Source organism: Pan troglodytes, chromosome 6 (genome assembly GCF_028858775.2).
Source record: "Pan troglodytes isolate AG18354 chromosome 6, NHGRI_mPanTro3-v2.0_pri, whole genome shotgun sequence".
In the NCBI taxonomy this organism is placed as follows: domain Eukaryota; kingdom Metazoa; phylum Chordata; class Mammalia; order Primates; family Hominidae; genus Pan; species Pan troglodytes.
Genome location: NC_072404.2, coordinates 12,195,110 through 12,212,245, shown reverse-complemented (window position 1 = coordinate 12,212,245; position 17,136 = coordinate 12,195,110). Strand labels below are relative to the sequence as shown.

Genomic DNA, 17,136 nt, shown 5'->3' with positions numbered 1-17,136 from the left:
TTTCTAGACACAGAGGTATGTTAAAAAGACTGCTCCTGGCAGGAGTGCTTCTCTATGTGACCTGAATATGTTTTCACATCCTGCCCTCAGACAAGTCCACTGGAGAATATAAAAATGCTATTCGTCTGTCTTAAAATTTCACTTCACGTGACTCAACTATTTTTAATCTACTTCAAATATTTTGTAAAGTGGAGAAATCAATGGATAAATTGTCCGTTTTTGTAGCAATGCACCATTTTAGCCCACGTTTATACTCTCATTTCTCAAGATGCTGGGAAGGTTTTGTTGAAACACAGTGGATGGTAGAGATTTATGAGACTAAACTCATACTCACAGGGTATGGCAAGCCTCATAAAGGACCCCAAGCTGGGAAAGCAACAGACAGTGAGTCTTCTTGGGCCTGACATGTCCTTTTTCTCCAGGAAATGGAGGAATTAGGAATTCTCAATCACCTCCGGGTACTTGTAGCCCGTAAGAATGGACAATATACTGCCAGGTGCGGTGACTCACGCCTGTAATCTCAGCACTTTGGGAGGCCGAGGTGGGCGGATCACCTGAGGTCAGAAGTTCGAGACCAGCCTGGCCAACATGGTGAAACCCCGTCTCTACTATAAATACAAAAATTAGCTGGGCGTGGTGGCAGGTGCCTGTCATCCCAGCTATTGTAGTACTCTAGCTACTCAGTACGCTGAGGCAGGAGAATCTCTCGAACACAGGAGGTGGAGGTTGCGCCAAGATGGCGCCACTGCACTCCAGCCCGGGTGACAAAACGAGACCTTGTCTCAAAAAAAAAAAAAAGACAATATACTGGCCACTCAGCCACTGAGCCATCAGTTCTGCCTGTGATGTAGATTACAACATCCTCTAGAAATAACCAGCTTCTCTTCTTCCCTCTTCCAGATATCTTAAGACTAGGTTTAAGCACTTCTTTAAGTTACTGAGGGGACAGCTTCCCTCTTCCCTCTACGGAGGCTGCTGCTATGACTTGGTGTCAGGCTCCAGGACCAGCCCTGAATGGTGCCAAGTCGGATAGCACAGAGGTGGGAAGAGAGGCTGGCAGGTGTGCAGGATAAGCAGAGAACTCTTCCTCCCTTACCTCATCTCAGTATGGAATTTAACAGCATTTAGCAGAGAATGTCATATAAAAAGATGACACGCTGCATGTGAAAAAAAAAACAAGCATTTTCAAATTGCGGAAGAACTCTCTCTAGAATGACGCTCCCTTCTGTGCTGCAATCATCTATTCAAACTGTCTTCCAAAAGTAGCATCGTCGATCATTTCCATCATGATACAAAGTGGTAAGAAGTCACTCACTATCTGATTCCAACCTCGATTCATGCCACTGCCTGTGCTTGGTATCTGCTCAATAGCAGCTGCAAATTATTCTCAAAGGGTACAGCGTCCGTTATGTGGTTCCTTACAGGCTAATCCAGCATTTTGACAGGGTAGTGAGTGGGTGTCAATACGAAGACATGTCCTACTGGGACACAGGGTCTGAGAAGGTGTGGCTCTTGCAGTTAACTGCTCCCTGGAGGGCTCATCACAGACAGAGGGTCTCCAGCCACCCCCCACACACCCAAAGACAGGTTCTCAAACGCTGTTTTATGGGAACAGAGGGACCGGCTCCATCAGAAGCATTTACTGAAACAGAAGAAACAGACCAAACCAGATCCCCTTGGCTTACTGAAAAGTAGGTTGAGAAAAGCTCTGCCGTACTCGAAAAAGCAACCCGAGTATGGTCGTCTTTCCCAATGCAACAGCACAAGAGCTTGATTCTGGTTTCCCACACGCTTGTAGCTGCTGTCTTGAGGCCATTAAGTAACTGGCTTGAATCATGACTATCCAGGTGGCTGGGGCCGGCAGAGGAATATGGAGCCATTTTCCCCCCAAGAGGGTCAAAGACAATGATAATGGAAACCACTGTGGCAGCGATGATGATCCAACTGCAAGACAGAGAGAGGAAAAGGCTCGGTGACTGCGGGCCCCAGCCCAGACGCAGGTGTCCGGGGTCCCTCCTCCAGGTTCAGTTTCTGAGTCTCTACCACGGAGGGTTCTGTTACCGAGGAAGATGCAGCTCTCCTGGAACCTGCCTGAGGCAAGCAACTTTCTTCTAGAAAGTTCCTTATGAGGCTGGGCGTGGTGGCTCACACCTGTAATCCCAGCACTTTGGGAGGCCGAGGCCGGCAGATCACGAGGTCAGGAGATCGAGACCAGCCTGGCCAACATAGTGAAACCCCGTCTCTACTAAAAACACAAAAATTAGCTGGGTGTGGTGGCGCGTGCCTGTAGTCCCAGCTTCTGAGGAGGCTGAGGCAGGAGAATCGCTTGAACCAGAGAGTCGGAGATTGCAGTGAGCCGAGGAGGCGCCACTGCACTCCAGCCTGGCGACAGAGGGAGACTCTGTCTCAAAGAAAAAAAAAAAAAAAGTTCCTTATGAATCAATGGTTAACCCAGGCCCTGCCCTAACAGTAAAGGCCACAGAAGGAACAGGGAGGTGTCCGCTGGGCAGAGTTGCAGCCTGGGCCCGGAAGCAGCGGGCACTTCTTCTCCATATGGCCCTGGGACCATGACATACGCCCTTCCCCTTCGGTGCCTCAGGGCTCTTCTCATGAAGGTATCACAGAGTACTCTGATAGGCCTCTCATCTATATGTTTAAATATTTCCACACTGCAAGACGCCGGATTGAGGAGCACACGCAACCGGGAAATGCCCCTCCCGAAGGGGCTCTGCTGCCCCCTGGCGGTGTGACTCGAGAAACGCAGCAACAGCCCAGGTCTGATTCCTTATTTAGAACAGAGGGTGTTAAGGGGGCGGGACTGGATCATCTCTAAGATTTTTAGCCTAGAAAACACGAAAACCTTATTGTTCTAGAATATTATTCCCTGTCCCACTTCTGGACACCGTATCTCTTTTCATACCTTTAGTTTTAGTTTTTGCTCTGGTTTTGGTCTTTGGTTTTCTTCCGAATTCTTATAAGAGAAAGGTTAGGAATAAAAGACTTTAAGAAAAAAAGAAAAAAAAAAAGAGAGAGAGACAGAAGGGAATGTAGAAAATAAAGAACCAGTAAGGAAAGAAATCTACATCAATACGTGCATAACGAAAGACGAGTTGTATTTCATGGATAAACAGTGTCTCTAAATTTTGATGAGTTACGCAGAAACTAACTCCAATTTCTAACTATTTGAGGAAGTCCGAGGGACACTGGACTCTCTGTCATGTTAGAAGGGTTTGTTCACCTATGCCTCAAATCCACTGAAACTCAAAGAGAAGAAGGGAGATGTCACCTGACCACGACGGTTGCGATGATGCCGTTTACTACTGTCCTGTCGCACTGAACACCATCTGCCACCCAGGCAGCCCCCAGAGAGGCCCAGACCATCTCTGGAAAAAACAGCGCCAGGCGGATGTAAAGCAGCTTAGACATAGACTTCCGCGGTCCAGGGTTACAAATCGTTCCTGAAATACAAAAAACGTTCCAACTGCTCAGTTGCTTCCTCAGAGATGAAGAGCTTCCTTTTTGCAAAAATACAGTTTTTGCAAAGCATACATTTGTACTGTGCACACACCCGCCTCCTGACTTTTTCTACTTATAATTGGTAATCAGCACCTAAGTCAGACAGCAAGTGAGAAAATGAGGATGGGAAACGTGACAAAAAGTCCTGGACTCTTTTTTAAGATTTACCAGGGATTAAAAACACTTCTGGGTTCTCACTGGGGTGACAATATAATCATGGCCCAAACTGGTATACTTCTGAGAGGAAAAAAGGGGACTATTAATAATTATGCTGGGGCCGGGCGCGGTGACTCACACCTGTACTCCCAGCACTTTGGGAGGAGGCCAAGGCAGGTAGATCACCTGAGGTCAGGAGTTCGAGACCAGCCTGGCCAACATGGTGAAACCTCACCTCTACTAAAAATTAAAATATTAGCGAGGCGTGGTGGCGGGCGTCTGTAATCCTAGCTACTTGCGAGGGAGGCTGAGACAGGAGAATCGCTTGAACCCAGGAGGCAGAGGTTGCAGTGAGCTGAGATTGCGCCACTGCACTCTAGCCTGGGCGACACAGCAAGACTCCGTCTCAAAAAAATAATAATAATAATAATAGTAATAATTATGCTGAGACAACAGGCACAAAACAGACCTGTCCCAGGCAAACAGGGATATATGGTCACCCAAGTTCTAACAGCCAGGAAAATAAGCTCCACGTCCCTTTGAGACCTATATTGTTCTAGACACCAACCTAAAACACTTCATGCGCGTAGTTCTTTAATCCCCACAATGACTGGGTTAGTCATTATCTCATTTTACGTATGAGCAAGCAAACTGAAGCTCAGAGAGCGTAATAGCTACCTTTTTTTTTGGAGACAAGTTCTCACTCTCTTGCCCAGGCTGGAGTGTGGTGGCACAATCATGACTCACTGCAGCCTACACCTCTCAGGCTCAAGTGATCCACCCACCTCAGCCTCTCGGGTAGCTAGGACTACAGGTGCACACCACCACGCTGAAATAGGCCTCATAGTCCCATAGACAGTTGTTTTTTTGTGGGGGTTTTTTGGTTAATTTTTGTTTTTGTTTTTTTAGATGGAGTCTCACTCTGTCGCCCAGGCTGGAGTGCAGTAGTGTGATCTCAGCTTACCACAACCTCCGCCTCCCAGGTTCAAGTGATTCTCCTGCCTCAGCCTCCCTAGTAGCTGGGATTAGAGGCATTACACCTGGCTAATTTTTGTATTTTTAGTAGAGACTAGGTTTCACCATGTTGGCCAGGCTTGTCTTGAACTCCTGACCTCAAGTGATCTGCCCGCCTTTGCCTCGCAAAATGCTGGGATTACAGGCATGAGCCACAGCACCCTACCAGGAAATAGCTTTTAAATTCAAAAAATTATCTTCTGTTAGAATGAATGAAATAGTTACATTTAAAATATTAGGCACTAACATAAAGAAGGATGAGTTCATGTCCTTCGTAGGGACATGGATGAAGCTGGAAACCATCATTCTGAGCAAACTATCGCAAGGACAGAAAACCAAACACCGCATGTTCTCACTCATAGGTGGGAACTGAACAATGAGAACACCTGGACACAGGGTGGGGAACATCACACACCGGGGCCTGTAGTTGGGTGGGGGAGGAGGGAGGGATAGCATTAGGAGATATACCTAATGTAAATGACGATTAACGGGTGCAGCACATCAACATGGCACATGTACACATATGTAACAAACCTGCATGTTGTGCACATGTACCATAGAACTTAAAGTATAAAAATAATTTTAAAAATGCAAAAATAAATAAATAAATAAAATATTAGGCACTAACAGCCTCATTTTTGGCACAAAGACAAAATTTTATAAGCTAAATAATTGTAACACTAACCTCTCTGAGGGGGAAAGGGTGCAGGTATGTGGGAAAAAAAAAAAAAACACAGTCCTATATTTGGAGCTTGTTATAACAATAGCCAAACACCCCAGAGAAACAGGAAACAGTATCTGCATACACACTGCTTCCTGGAGGGCTGGGATTCTAAAAACAGACACATCCTAATGTCAGCAGCACCTGGACCTGAAACTCCAACTGTGATGACAACTGCTGATACTGCATTAATGAAATACACAGACAAGGAATCAAGAGATGGAGTTGCTCTGATTAAGGTTCCAGAAAATAAGATATTGATCCCAGCACATTGGGTGGCCAAGGCAGGAGGATTGCTTGAGCCCAGGAGTTCGAGACCATGCTGGGGAACACAGAGAGACCTCATCTCTGATTATTTTCTTAAAAAGATGATGATGATGATGATGATGATGATGATGATGATGATACTGAGAAAATCTCCTTTACACGGTTTTGCCTGCCTAGAAAAAATTTCTGGCCGGGTGCGGTGGCTCACGCCTGTAATCCTAACACTTTGGGAGGCCGAGGTGGATGGACTGTCTCAGCTCAGGAGTTTGAGACCAGCCTGGCTGACATGGTGAAACCTCATCTCTATTAAAATATAAAAAATTAGCCAGGCATGGTGGTGTGCTCATGTAGTCCCAGCTACTCAGGAAGCTGAGGCAAGAGAATTGCTTGAACCCAGGATGCGGAGGTTGCAGTAAGCCAAGACTGTGACACTGCACTCCAGCCTGGGCGACAGAGTGAGACTCTATCTCAAAAAGAAAAAAAAAGAAAAAAGAAAAACTTTCCCTTTTATTTTTCCTTAAGAAAAACAGATGCTAGTATGGACCTGGCTGCCGCAGCAGGCTTCCTAAGGTCACTGGCCCCATAACCGACAAGCACAGCTGCATTCCTAAATGTAATGTCCTCACCACCGTCTTGGTTAAGTAACCCTATCATCCATCATCAGACACAGCCACTTATGGAAGAGCAATGAAAGGAAGGCCTAGGTCCCAGAATCAGTACACTCAACTCCTATAGCCAATGCTGCAATCTTCTCTGACCCAGCTTAGCAATGAGCTCTTGGGATACCAACACAGAGGAGATACAAGGAGGCATCCCACAATCAAAGCCACACATGGCACAAGGCAGACTTTGTATGTCAAAAGTGTTCTTCTGTCAAAACATGGTAGTCATAAGGGTGGACCATCCCTAATCAAACCTCCCACAAGGTGCAACAGTGGGATTTCATTTGGGAGGTTTTCAAATAAAAAATAGAAACTAGGCCGGGTGCGGTGGCTCATACCTATAATCCGAGCAATTTGGGAGGGCAAGGCGGGTGGACCACCTGAGGTCAGGAGTTCGAGACCAGCCTGGCCAACATGGCAAAAACCCATCTCTACTAAAAATACAAAAATTAGCCAGGCGTGGTGGTGGGCGCCTGTAATCCCAGCTACTCGGGAGGCTGAGGCAGGAGAATCGGTCGAACCCAAGAGGTAGAGGATGCAGTGAGCTAAGATCACGCCACTGCACTCCAGCCTGGGTGATGGAGAAAGACTCTGTCTCAAAAAAAAAAAAAAAAAAAAAAAAAAAGAAACTACCACAGTATCAAAGTTTTCCTCAAATGCCGGGCGCAGTGGCTCAGGCTTGTAATCCCCAGCACTTTGGGAGGCTGAGGCGGCAGATCACCTGGAGTTGAAGACCAGCCTGACCAACATGGAGAAACCCCGCCTCTACTAAAAAATATAAAATTAGCCAGGTGTGGTGGTGCATGCCTGTAATCCCAGCTACTTGGGAGGCTGAGGCAGGAGAATCACTTGAACCCAGAAGGCGGAGGTTGCGGTGAGCCGAGATCATGCCATTGCACTCCATCCTGGGGACTCAAAAGCGAAACTCCGTCTCCAAAAAAAAAAAAAAAGTTTTCCTCAATTGAGCTACAGAAGAAGAGGATCAGTCTTCTGGATGGAGAGGACTGAATTCCACCTGCTCCAAATGTTCCCTCCACATCTTGTGATGTTCCTTTCAGAGAGGAGTATCAGCCAAAAGCTAAAGAAGCATTCTTTCAGCTCAGATGACAGGCTATTGGGACTTGATTTACGAAACAAAAGGGACAACAGAAGTTAGCTATGTCGGCCGGGTGCAGTAGCTCATGCCTGTAATCCCAACACTTTGGGAGGCCATGGCGGGAAGTTCGAGACCAGCCTGGCCAACATGGTTTCTACAAAAAAACACAAAATTAGACAGTCATGGTAGTGTGTGCCTGTAATCCCAGTTAATTGGGAGGCTGAGCCAGGAGAACTGCTTGAACCTGGGAGGCGGAGGTTGCAGTGAGCTGAGATCCCACCACTGCACTCCAGCCTGGGCAACAGAGCGAGATTCCATCTCAAAATCAATCCATCAGTCAATCAATCATTTATATTTCCTTTACATGTTCATGTTCTTTGCCCATTTTCCTACTGACCATTGGTTTTTTTCTTTCTTTCTTTTTGAGGGGGGGACGGAGTTTCCCTCTTGCGAAAGTGCTGGGGTTACAGGCATGAGCCACCGCTCCCAGCCTTCGATACATATTTTTAATAAGGCGTATGACATTATGTGTAACAAACTGACAATTTTTTTTTTTTTTGAGATGGAGTCTCGCTCTGTCGCCCAAGCTGGAGTGCAGTGGCGCGATCTCGGCTCACTGCAAGCTCCGCCTCCCAGGTTCATGCCATTCTCCTGGCTCAGCCTCCCAAGTAGCTGGGACTACAGGCAGCTGCCACCACGCCTGGCTAATTTTTTGTACTTTTTAGTAGAGACGGGGTTTCACCATGTTAGCCAGGATGGTCTCAATCTCCTCACCTCGTGATTCGCCCGCCTCGGCCTCGCAAAGTGCTGGGATTACAGGCGTGAGCCACCGCGCCCGGCCACAAACTGACAATTAAACAAACATTTTTTTCTTTTTTTTTTTTTTGAGACAGAGTCTCACTCTGTTGTCCAGGCTGGAGTGCAATGGCGCGATCTCGGCTCACTGCAACCTCCGCCTCCCGAGTTCAAGCAATTCTCCTGCCTCAGCCTCCCGAGTAGGTGCGACTACAGGGGCCCGCCGCCACGCCCAGCTAATTTTTTGTATTTTTAGAAGAGACGGGGTTTCACCGTGTTAGTCAGGATGGTCTTGATCTCCTGCCCTCATGATCCACCCGCCTCAGCCTCCCAGAGTGCTGGAATTACAGGTATAAGCCACCGCGCCTGGCCTTCAATACATATTTTTAATAAGGCATATGATGTTATGTGTAACAAACTGACAATTAAACGAACATGTTTTTATAAAATACTGTTTTCAGTTTGGCTGGGATATCTCTAGCCACAAGTTACAGAAAATTCAACTCAAACTGGCTGAAAAGCAGGAAGGGCCACAATGACTCGAGGGACTGAGTGCAGAAGCAAGACGGCATCGGGGCTGCCCTGACCGAGACAAGCCTCCATCTCCTTGTGCTTCTCCCAGCTCTCCCCTGCTCTGTATGTCAGCTTGCCTTGCGCTGTGAGTGGAGACACAGCTTCAGCCAGGAGAGCGACGATAAATGGCTTTTGGATCCTTCCTAGAGGGGCAAGGAAGCACTTCCCCAGAACCTTCCACCAAACTCTCCCTGACTCTCACTGGGCCAAACTGGGTCATGTGTCCATTCCTGAACCAATCACCGATACGTGAGCCCGGCCTAGGGTCTGCTTCTCTGACGCATACTTGGTATGTGTGGGATGGGGGCAAAACAAAACGGGGTTCTGTTTGGAGGAGGCTGTGGGATAGACAACCCAGAACACTCCGACAACCCACAGATGACTTCTGAGCTCTGACCACAAGTACATGATGATGCAAGCATTGTACGAGTGTCTAGGAGGAGGGAACGGAGTGAATATGAGCATCCCTCACAGGGAGGTAAAGACGTCCCAACACCAAAAATATCTCAACACAAACAAACATGTAAGGGGAAAAAAAAAAGTACACCGACTGCTTCCACTCTGATCCTGCTATTACAGCCACAAACTCAGTGGTCTAACCAGAATGTGAGATGAACAAAAAAGGGCAAATAAGTTAGATAATGCTGTATCTGAAATGACACCAGTCTCAATACTTCACCTTCAATAAGAAGCTTCCCAGCGCTGAAGCCACACTGTACACATGGTTTCTTTCTTTCCTTAAGCATCTGGCACCAATGACAGCCTACATTTGGGGGCCAACACAAACGTGGAGCCTCCATCAATCCAGCCTCCTTGCGTGGATGTTTCTAGAGGCATACTAAAATACACAGAGCTAGCTGGGTGCGGTGGCTCACACCTGTAATACCAGCACTTTGGGAGGATGAGGTGGGTGGATCAGCTAAGGTCAGGAGTTCGAGACCAGCCTGGCCAACATGGTTCAACTTTGTCTCTACTAGACCAGGTGCAGTGGCTCACGGCTATAATCCCAGCACTTTGGGAGGCTGAGGTGGGCGGATCACGAGGTCAAGAGATGGAGACCATCCTGGCTAACACAGTGAAACCCCGTCTCTTCTAAAAATACAAAAAAAAAAAAAAAAAAAAAAAGCCAGGCACGGTGGCGGGCGCCTGTAGTCCCAGCTACTTGGGAGGCTGAGGCAGGAGAATGGCGTGAACCCGGGAGGCGGAGCTTACAGTGAGCCAAGATAGAGATAGTGCCACTGCAGTCCAGCCTGGGTGGAAGAGCGAGACTCCATCCAGAAAAAAAAAACAAAAAACAAACAAAAAACAAACAAAACAAACAAAAAACTTTGTCTCTACTAAAAATAAAAAAAAAAGAAAAGAAACTTTGTCTCTACTAAAAATACAAAAAAATTAGCTGGGTGTGGTGGCACGTGCCTGTAATCTCAGCTAGTTGGGAGGCTGAGGCAGAACTGTTTGAATCTGGGAGGCAGAGGTTGGTTGCAGTGAGCTGAGATTACGCCATTGCAGTCCAGCCCTGGGCAACAAGGGCAAAACTCTGTCTCAAAAGAAAAAAGTAAAATAAAGTACACAGAGCTCTGTTTTCTATGTTACTGTGGTAATCAGGCACATGCCACTCTTGCTGGTCATCCCAAACCCTAAGGTCTTTTTCTCATGAAAGATGTTGCTGCTAACATTTCTACCCTCTACATTGCTCCTATGAGCTAACACCTTTTACATTTCAGTCCTTCATTCCAAACTGTCAAGATCTTGATGCCGTCACTCACTGTATCACCAGCGCCTCCCAGTGCACCTCACCACCAGCATATATCTGATATGCATACCTCGTCCATCCCAATTCAAGCAGTGACAAAAGACTAAAACATGGCGGATGGTGGCATGTCACACAGCCCTGCCTCTGACCAATGAATCGTTTCTATGAATGCATTCCTTTATTAGTCACCACAGTGCTCACATCATCCTATGAAGCAGAGGAATCCAACAGGGAAGGTTTCCAACACTTCTGGAGACATTCTCAGATAAATGGTTATCTACAGAAAACTGTAACACATATAAAAAAAAATGAAGAATAGGTGATCAGACGCGCTGGTTCACCCCTGTAATCCTAGCATTTTGGGAGACCGAGACGAGAGGATCACCTGAGCCCAGGAGTTCAAGATCAGTCTAAGCTATATAGCAAGACCCTGTCTCTACAAAAAATAAAAATAAAAAAAATTAGCCAGGTATGGTGGCACGTGCCTGTACTTCCAGCTACTTGGGGGTTGAGAAGAGAGGATTGCTTGAGCCCAGGTATTTGAGGCTGCAGTGAGCTATGATTGCGCCACTGCACTCTAGCCTGGGCAACAGAGCAAGACACTGTCTCTAACAACAACAAAATAGTTGTAACCCTCACAATGTAAAAATAAAAGGGACCAGGCGCGGTGACTCACACTTGTAATCCTAGCACTTTGGGAGGTCGAAGCGGGTGGATCACTTGAGGTCAGGAGATCGAGACAAGCCTGACCAACATGGTAAAACCGCATCTCTACTAAAAATACAAAAATTAGCCAGGCGTGGTAGCGGGTGCCTGTAATCCCAGCTACATGGGAGGCTGAGGCACAAGAATCACTTGAACCCAGGAGACGGAGGCTGCAGTGAGCAGAGAGCACGCCACTGCACTCCAGCCTGCGCAGCGGAGGGAGACTCTATCTCAAAAAATAAAAATAAAAAATAAAAGGATCAATAGCCTAGTCTAAAATTGGGCAAAAGATCTGAACAGACATTTCCACAAAAATGATACACAAATGAGCAATAAGCAAATGAAAGGATGCTCAACATCATTAGTCACCAAAGAAATGTTCCTCAAAGCCATGAGACAAAAAACAAATGGCCTGTGGCCCCAGCTATTCGGGAGGCTGAGGCAGGAGAATCACTTGAACCCGGGAGGCAGAGGTTACAGTGAGCCGAGATTGCGCCATGGCACTCCAGCCTGGGTGACAGAGTGTGACTCCGTCTCAAAAAAACAAAACAAAACAAAACAAAATCATGAGCTACCACTTCACATTCACTAGGATGGCTATAATTAACAAGTCATATAATAAGAGCGTTGGGCAATTAGAACCCTTATACACTGCTGGTGGGAATGTAAAATGGTACAGCTGCTTGGAAAAGTCTGGCAGTTCCTCAAAAGGTTTCACAGAGCATTAACACATGATCCAGCAATTCACTCCTAGGTACACACTCAAGAGAAATGAAAACATGTCTGTATAAACACTTGTATGCGAATGTTCATAGCTGCACTATTCGTAATAGGTGAAAAATGGAAACAATCCAAATGCCTACCAAATGGCAAAGGGATAAATAAAATGTGGTCCATTCATTCGATGCTCTTATTCAGCCATAAAAATGAAGTACTGATACATGCTAAAACATGGATGAACCTTGAAGACATTATGCTAAGTTTAAGAAACCAGACCAAAAGGCCACACAGTGAATTAATTCCACTTATATGATGTCCACAATAGGCAAATGTACACAGACAGAAAGCAAATTAGTGAATGCTTAGGGTTGGGAGAGTTTGGGGAAAATGAGGAGTGACTGCTAATGGGTATGGGATCTCTTTCTTTCCGTTTTGTGACAGAGTCTCCACTCTGTCACTCAGGCTGGAGTACGGTGGCATGATCTCAGCTCCCTAGCAGCTGGGATTACAAGCATGCACCAACATAATTTTCTCTATTTTTAGTAGAGACATAGAGATGGGGTTCCACTGTGTTGGCCAGGCTAGTCTCATGCTCCTGGCCTCAAGCGATCCACCCACCTCGGCTTCCCAAAGTGCTGGGATTACAGGTGTGAGCCACTGTGTCCCGCCTGGTACAGGATTTCTTTCAGGAGTGAAGAAAATGGTATAAACTTGATGATGGTGATGGCTGCACAACTCTGTGATTATATTAAAAACTGTTGAATTGGAAAGTTTACAGAAGTGAATTGTATGGTATGTGAATTATATCTCAATAAAGCTATAAAAAAATAGGTATCAAATAGAAAAGGCTACTTTTTACCTCTCATGCTGACACACATGATGGCTGACACAGTACATATGACAACTGCCAGGAGAATCATGAGGACGATCAAGTAACTGCTGAGCAAGGCTCCACCAGCACAGTCCAGCTTCCCTCTGTGCATGAGATACAACGTCAGAATGCCAATCCACCTGGCAAAAAAAAAAGGGAAGGGTCAGAAATGAAATCCAAGGAGCTGCTGTGTAGAACATGATACAAAGAAATAAAAGGGGACCGGGCGCGGTGGCTCACACCTGTAATCACAGCACTTTGGGAGGCTGAGGTGGGCGGATCACAAGGTCAGGAGATCGAGACCATCCTGATCAACATGGTGAAACCCTGTCTCTATGAAAAATACAAAAAAAAATAGCTGGGCGTAGTGGTGCGCGCCTGTAGTCCCAGCTACTCGAGAGGCTGAGACAGGAGAATTGCTTGAACCTGGGACGTGGAGGTGGCAGTGAGCCGAGATCGTGCCACTGCACTCCAGCCTGGGCAACGATATGAGACTCTGTCTCAAAAAAAAAAAAAAAAAAAGAAAGAAAAGAAAGAAAAAAGAAATAAAAGGAGTTAATATTTTCCAAAACAAGGCAAGGTTCACTTTGGAATATAATTTTCTTTTTGTAGAGACAGGGTCTTGCTATGTTGCCCAGACTGGTCTTGAACTCCTGGCTTCAAGTGATCTTCCTGCCTTGGCCTCCCAAAGTGCTGGGATTACAGGCATGAATCACTGCACCTGGCCTGGAATATAATTGCCAACAATAAAAGATCTAGGCCCGGCACGGCGGCTCACGTCTGTAATCCTAGCACTTTGGGAGGCCAAGGCAGGAGGATCACTTGAGCACAAGAGTTGGACACTAGCCTGGGCAACACGGTGAGACTCCATCTCTACAAAAAATAGAAAAAGTTAGCTGGGCGTGGTGGCACGAGTCTGTGGTCCCAGCTACTTGGAAGAGTGAAGTGGGAAGATCGCTTGAGCCCAGGAGGTTGAGGCTGCAGTGAGTGGTGATCGCACCACTGCACTCCCGCCTGGGTAGTAGAGTGAGACCCTGTCTCAAAAAAATAAAAAGAAAAGGGGTCTCACTATGTTGCCCAGGTTGGTCTCAAACTCCTGCCCTCAAGCAATCCTCCCGTCTCAGCCTCTCAATGTGCTGAGATAACAGGCGTGAGCCCTGGCGCCCAGCCAAGAATCTACTTTTGCATAACAATGATTCATTCCCTGCACAGATCCTCTGGGAACAGACTTCAGGTACCAATGCCACTTCCCACTGATTCCACACTTTGAAAGACAACAGCGTTGTATGTTGAGCCTGTCTCCTTCTCACGAAATGCAGCCACAACCGGCTCGGTATTTTTTCCTATCCTTCGTGTTGCAGATTGAAGTGCCTCGTACAAAGGGAAGGAAGGGCACAAGTGGCTGCTCCCGCCTCAAGAAAGGAGACCTCGAGGCCAAGGCTTTTGCCGGCGGTAACACCCTCGTGGCACCCCAGGGCCAGGTCTCGGCGCTGCACACAAAGGGGTGCTCGCGTCCTGCTGCGCGGACTTCCAGACCCCCTGTTTGTCCCCCGGGTCCAGCCCACACACTCTGGGGGCTTCGGTTTGTCATCCGTCAAATGGACACAGCACCACTGCCCACCTCTTCGGGCGGTGGTGAGAACTCGATAAGAGGATGCGTGGCCAGCGCTGGGACCGCGACAGTGCTTGGGAAGCCACTTCTGTCACCGTCTCAAGGGACAGCTCGCCCCCCGCTCCCTCCCCGGTGGGCTCCACCGCCCCCGTAGCCGCCGTCCTTACCACAGCACTCGCACTACCAGCTCGAAGAACCCTGGGAAGACCAAGTCGTCGCTGGCGATGGCCCAGCGCCGGCCGAAGAGTACCATCCCCGGCATGGCGAAGGTCCCGTAGCTCGCACTCAGGAGAGACCCCGCGCGCCGTTCACCGAGAACAGACCAGCACCCTCCGGACGCCGCCACCAAATTATCTGCGCTCAAGCGCAAACGCAGCGAGGGCGGGGACCTGCGCATGCTCACGCTGAGGCCGAGATCGGCGCAAGCGCACTGAGCCCTACACCGCCTCTTCCGCCGGAGCTGTCTGCGCCTGCGCAGAAACGCTGATCCGGAAGGCGCTGGCTGAGTCGATTGCAGGTCTGCCGGTCGGTGAAATCCGTTCTGGTATTTTCTTTTTCTTTTTCGTGAAAAGTGCAGTGATATCCGTTCTGGTGATATTTCCTTTTCCTTCTTTGTGGTTTTTTTTTTTTTTTTTTTTTTTTTTTGGTGACGGAGTCTCGCTCTGTTCCCAGGCTGGAGTGCAGTGGGTGTGATCTCGGCTCACTGCATCCTCCGCCTCCCGGGCTCAAGCGGTTCACCTGCCTCAGGCTCTGGTGTAGCTGTGATTACAGGAGCGCGCCACCACGGCTAATTTTTGTATTTTTAGTAGAGACGAAGTTTCACCATGTTGGCCAGGCTGGTCTCGAACCCCTGACCTCAAGTGATTCGCCCGCCTGGGCCTCCCAAAGTGCTAGGATTACAGGCGTGAACCACCGCGCCCGGCCCTGTTTGTCTGTTTGTTTAAGGCGGCGTATGGCTCTGTCGTTCAGGGTGGAGTGCAGTGGCGCAATCATGACTCACTGCAGCCTTGAACTCCTGAATGCCGCCTTGAATTCCTGGATTCCAGCGACTCTCCCACCTCAACCTCCTGAGTAGCTGAGACCAAAGGCACGTGCCACACTCCCGGCTAATTTATTTTTATTTATTTATTTATTTATTTATTTATTTATTTTGAGACAGAGTTTTGCTCTTGTTGCCCCAGGCTGGAGTGCAATGGCGCGATCTTGGTTCACCACAACCTCCATCTCCTGGGTTCAAGCGTTTCTCCTGCCTCAGCCTCCTGAGTAGCTGGGATTACAGGCATGTGTCACCATGCCCAGCTAATTTTGTATTTTTAGTAGAGATGGGGTTTCTCCATAAATTTTCTTATTTTTTGTAGAGACGGGAGTCTCACTCTGTTGCCCAGGCCGGTCTTGAACTCCTGGCCTCAAACCGTCCTCCCGCCGCAGCCTCCCAAAGTGCTGGTATTACAGGCGTGAGCCACTACACCTGACCGAAATTTTCATTTTATAAGGAGGGACTCTTCAGGCCTGGAGGAATTAACTAGCCTAGAGACCCAGGCTGTCAATGGCAGGTGTGGGACTCATATCCCGGTCTGTGAGACTTGCAAGCATGGGACAACATTGCTTCCATCTGTGCCCCTTGCTGTAAGGAGCCCGTGTTAGGAACCCCTTGAGTTCAGGGTCTGAAACCACCCTGCAGCTGGCGGGGTGGGGTCTGAGCGCTTTTCAGTACCCCCACTGCCCCACCCTGGTCTGAGCCACCTTCATCTCCTGCCTGGGCTCATCACCCCACTGTGCTTTCTCATTCTGCTGTGCCCTCTTCAGCAGCCAGGGTGACTTTGTGAACCTTCAGATAAAGCCTGCACCCTGCCTGGGACTTTGCAAGGCTGCACTTTGTGCATAAAATTACATTCCAGGCCAGGCGCGGTGCCTCACGCCTGTAATCCCAACACTTTGGGAGGCTAAGGTGGGCGAATCACGAGATCAGGAGGAGATCGAGACCATCTTAGCCAACATGGTGAAACCTCGTCTCTACTAAAATTAAAAAAAAAAAAGTTAGCCAGGTGTGGTGGCACGCACCTGTAGTCCTGGCTACTTGGGAGGCTGAGGCAGGGGAATCGCTTGAACCTGGGAGGCGGAGGTTGCAGTGAGCCAAGATCGCGCACTGCACTCTAGCCTGGCAACAGAGCAAGACTCCGTCTCAAAAAAAAAAAAAATTACACTCCAGCCCCTGGCAAAGGCCGTTCCCTGGTAGTCACACATCAAAAGTTTGTAAGGGCTCATTTATCTGTCTCCCTGGTTACTATTTGCCTCTATCACCCACCCCACTGCCTGCCGCCTTTTCCCCCTCTGAAAAGACATCAGGGTCATTTTTGCTCCAGGGGTTCTACATTCTGTGTTTCCTCTGCCAGGAATAGTCCTCCTGCAGGTTTTCTGTTACTGGATGGAAAGTCTTGGCTGTGAGTTGGTCAGGGGCTTGCGCGTTGAACCGAGAATTGCAACACAAGGCCGGGCACGGTGACTCACGCCTGTAATCTCAGCACTTTGGGGAGGCTGAGGCGGGTGGATCACCTGAGGTCAGGGGTTCAAGACCAGCCTGGCAAACATGGCGAAACCCTGTCTCTACTGAAAATACAAAAACTAGGCCAGGCACGGTGGCTCATGCCTGTAATCCCAACACTTTGGGAGGCTGA

At 48.1% G+C, this 17,136-nt stretch overlaps 1 protein-coding gene across 3 annotated transcripts in view; it reads right to left on the bottom strand.

Moving 5' to 3' along the window:
* DAGLB (diacylglycerol lipase beta) overlaps positions 1 to 15,084 on the bottom strand; it is a 38,787-nt gene extending 23,703 nt beyond the window's left edge. The window contains exons 1-5 of one of the 3 annotated variants that reach the window (XM_063813987.1): positions 14,629 to 14,854; positions 12,838 to 12,989; positions 12,597 to 12,733; positions 3,287 to 3,458; positions 1,686 to 1,944 (exon numbers count right to left, since the gene is read on the bottom strand). In XM_063813987.1, coding sequence (XP_063670057.1) covers positions 1,686 to 1,944; positions 3,287 to 3,426 — 399 coding nt within the window. In that variant the 5' untranslated portion in view covers positions 3,427 to 3,458; positions 12,597 to 12,733; positions 12,838 to 12,989; positions 14,629 to 14,854. Of the gene's footprint in view, positions 1 to 1,685; positions 1,945 to 3,286; positions 3,459 to 12,596; positions 12,734 to 12,837; positions 12,990 to 14,628 lie in introns of all 3 variants that reach the window. The other 2 variants (XM_024357713.3, XM_024357714.3) reach the window with 2 other exon arrangements.
* Between the last annotated feature and the right edge of the window lie 2,052 nt (positions 15,085 to 17,136).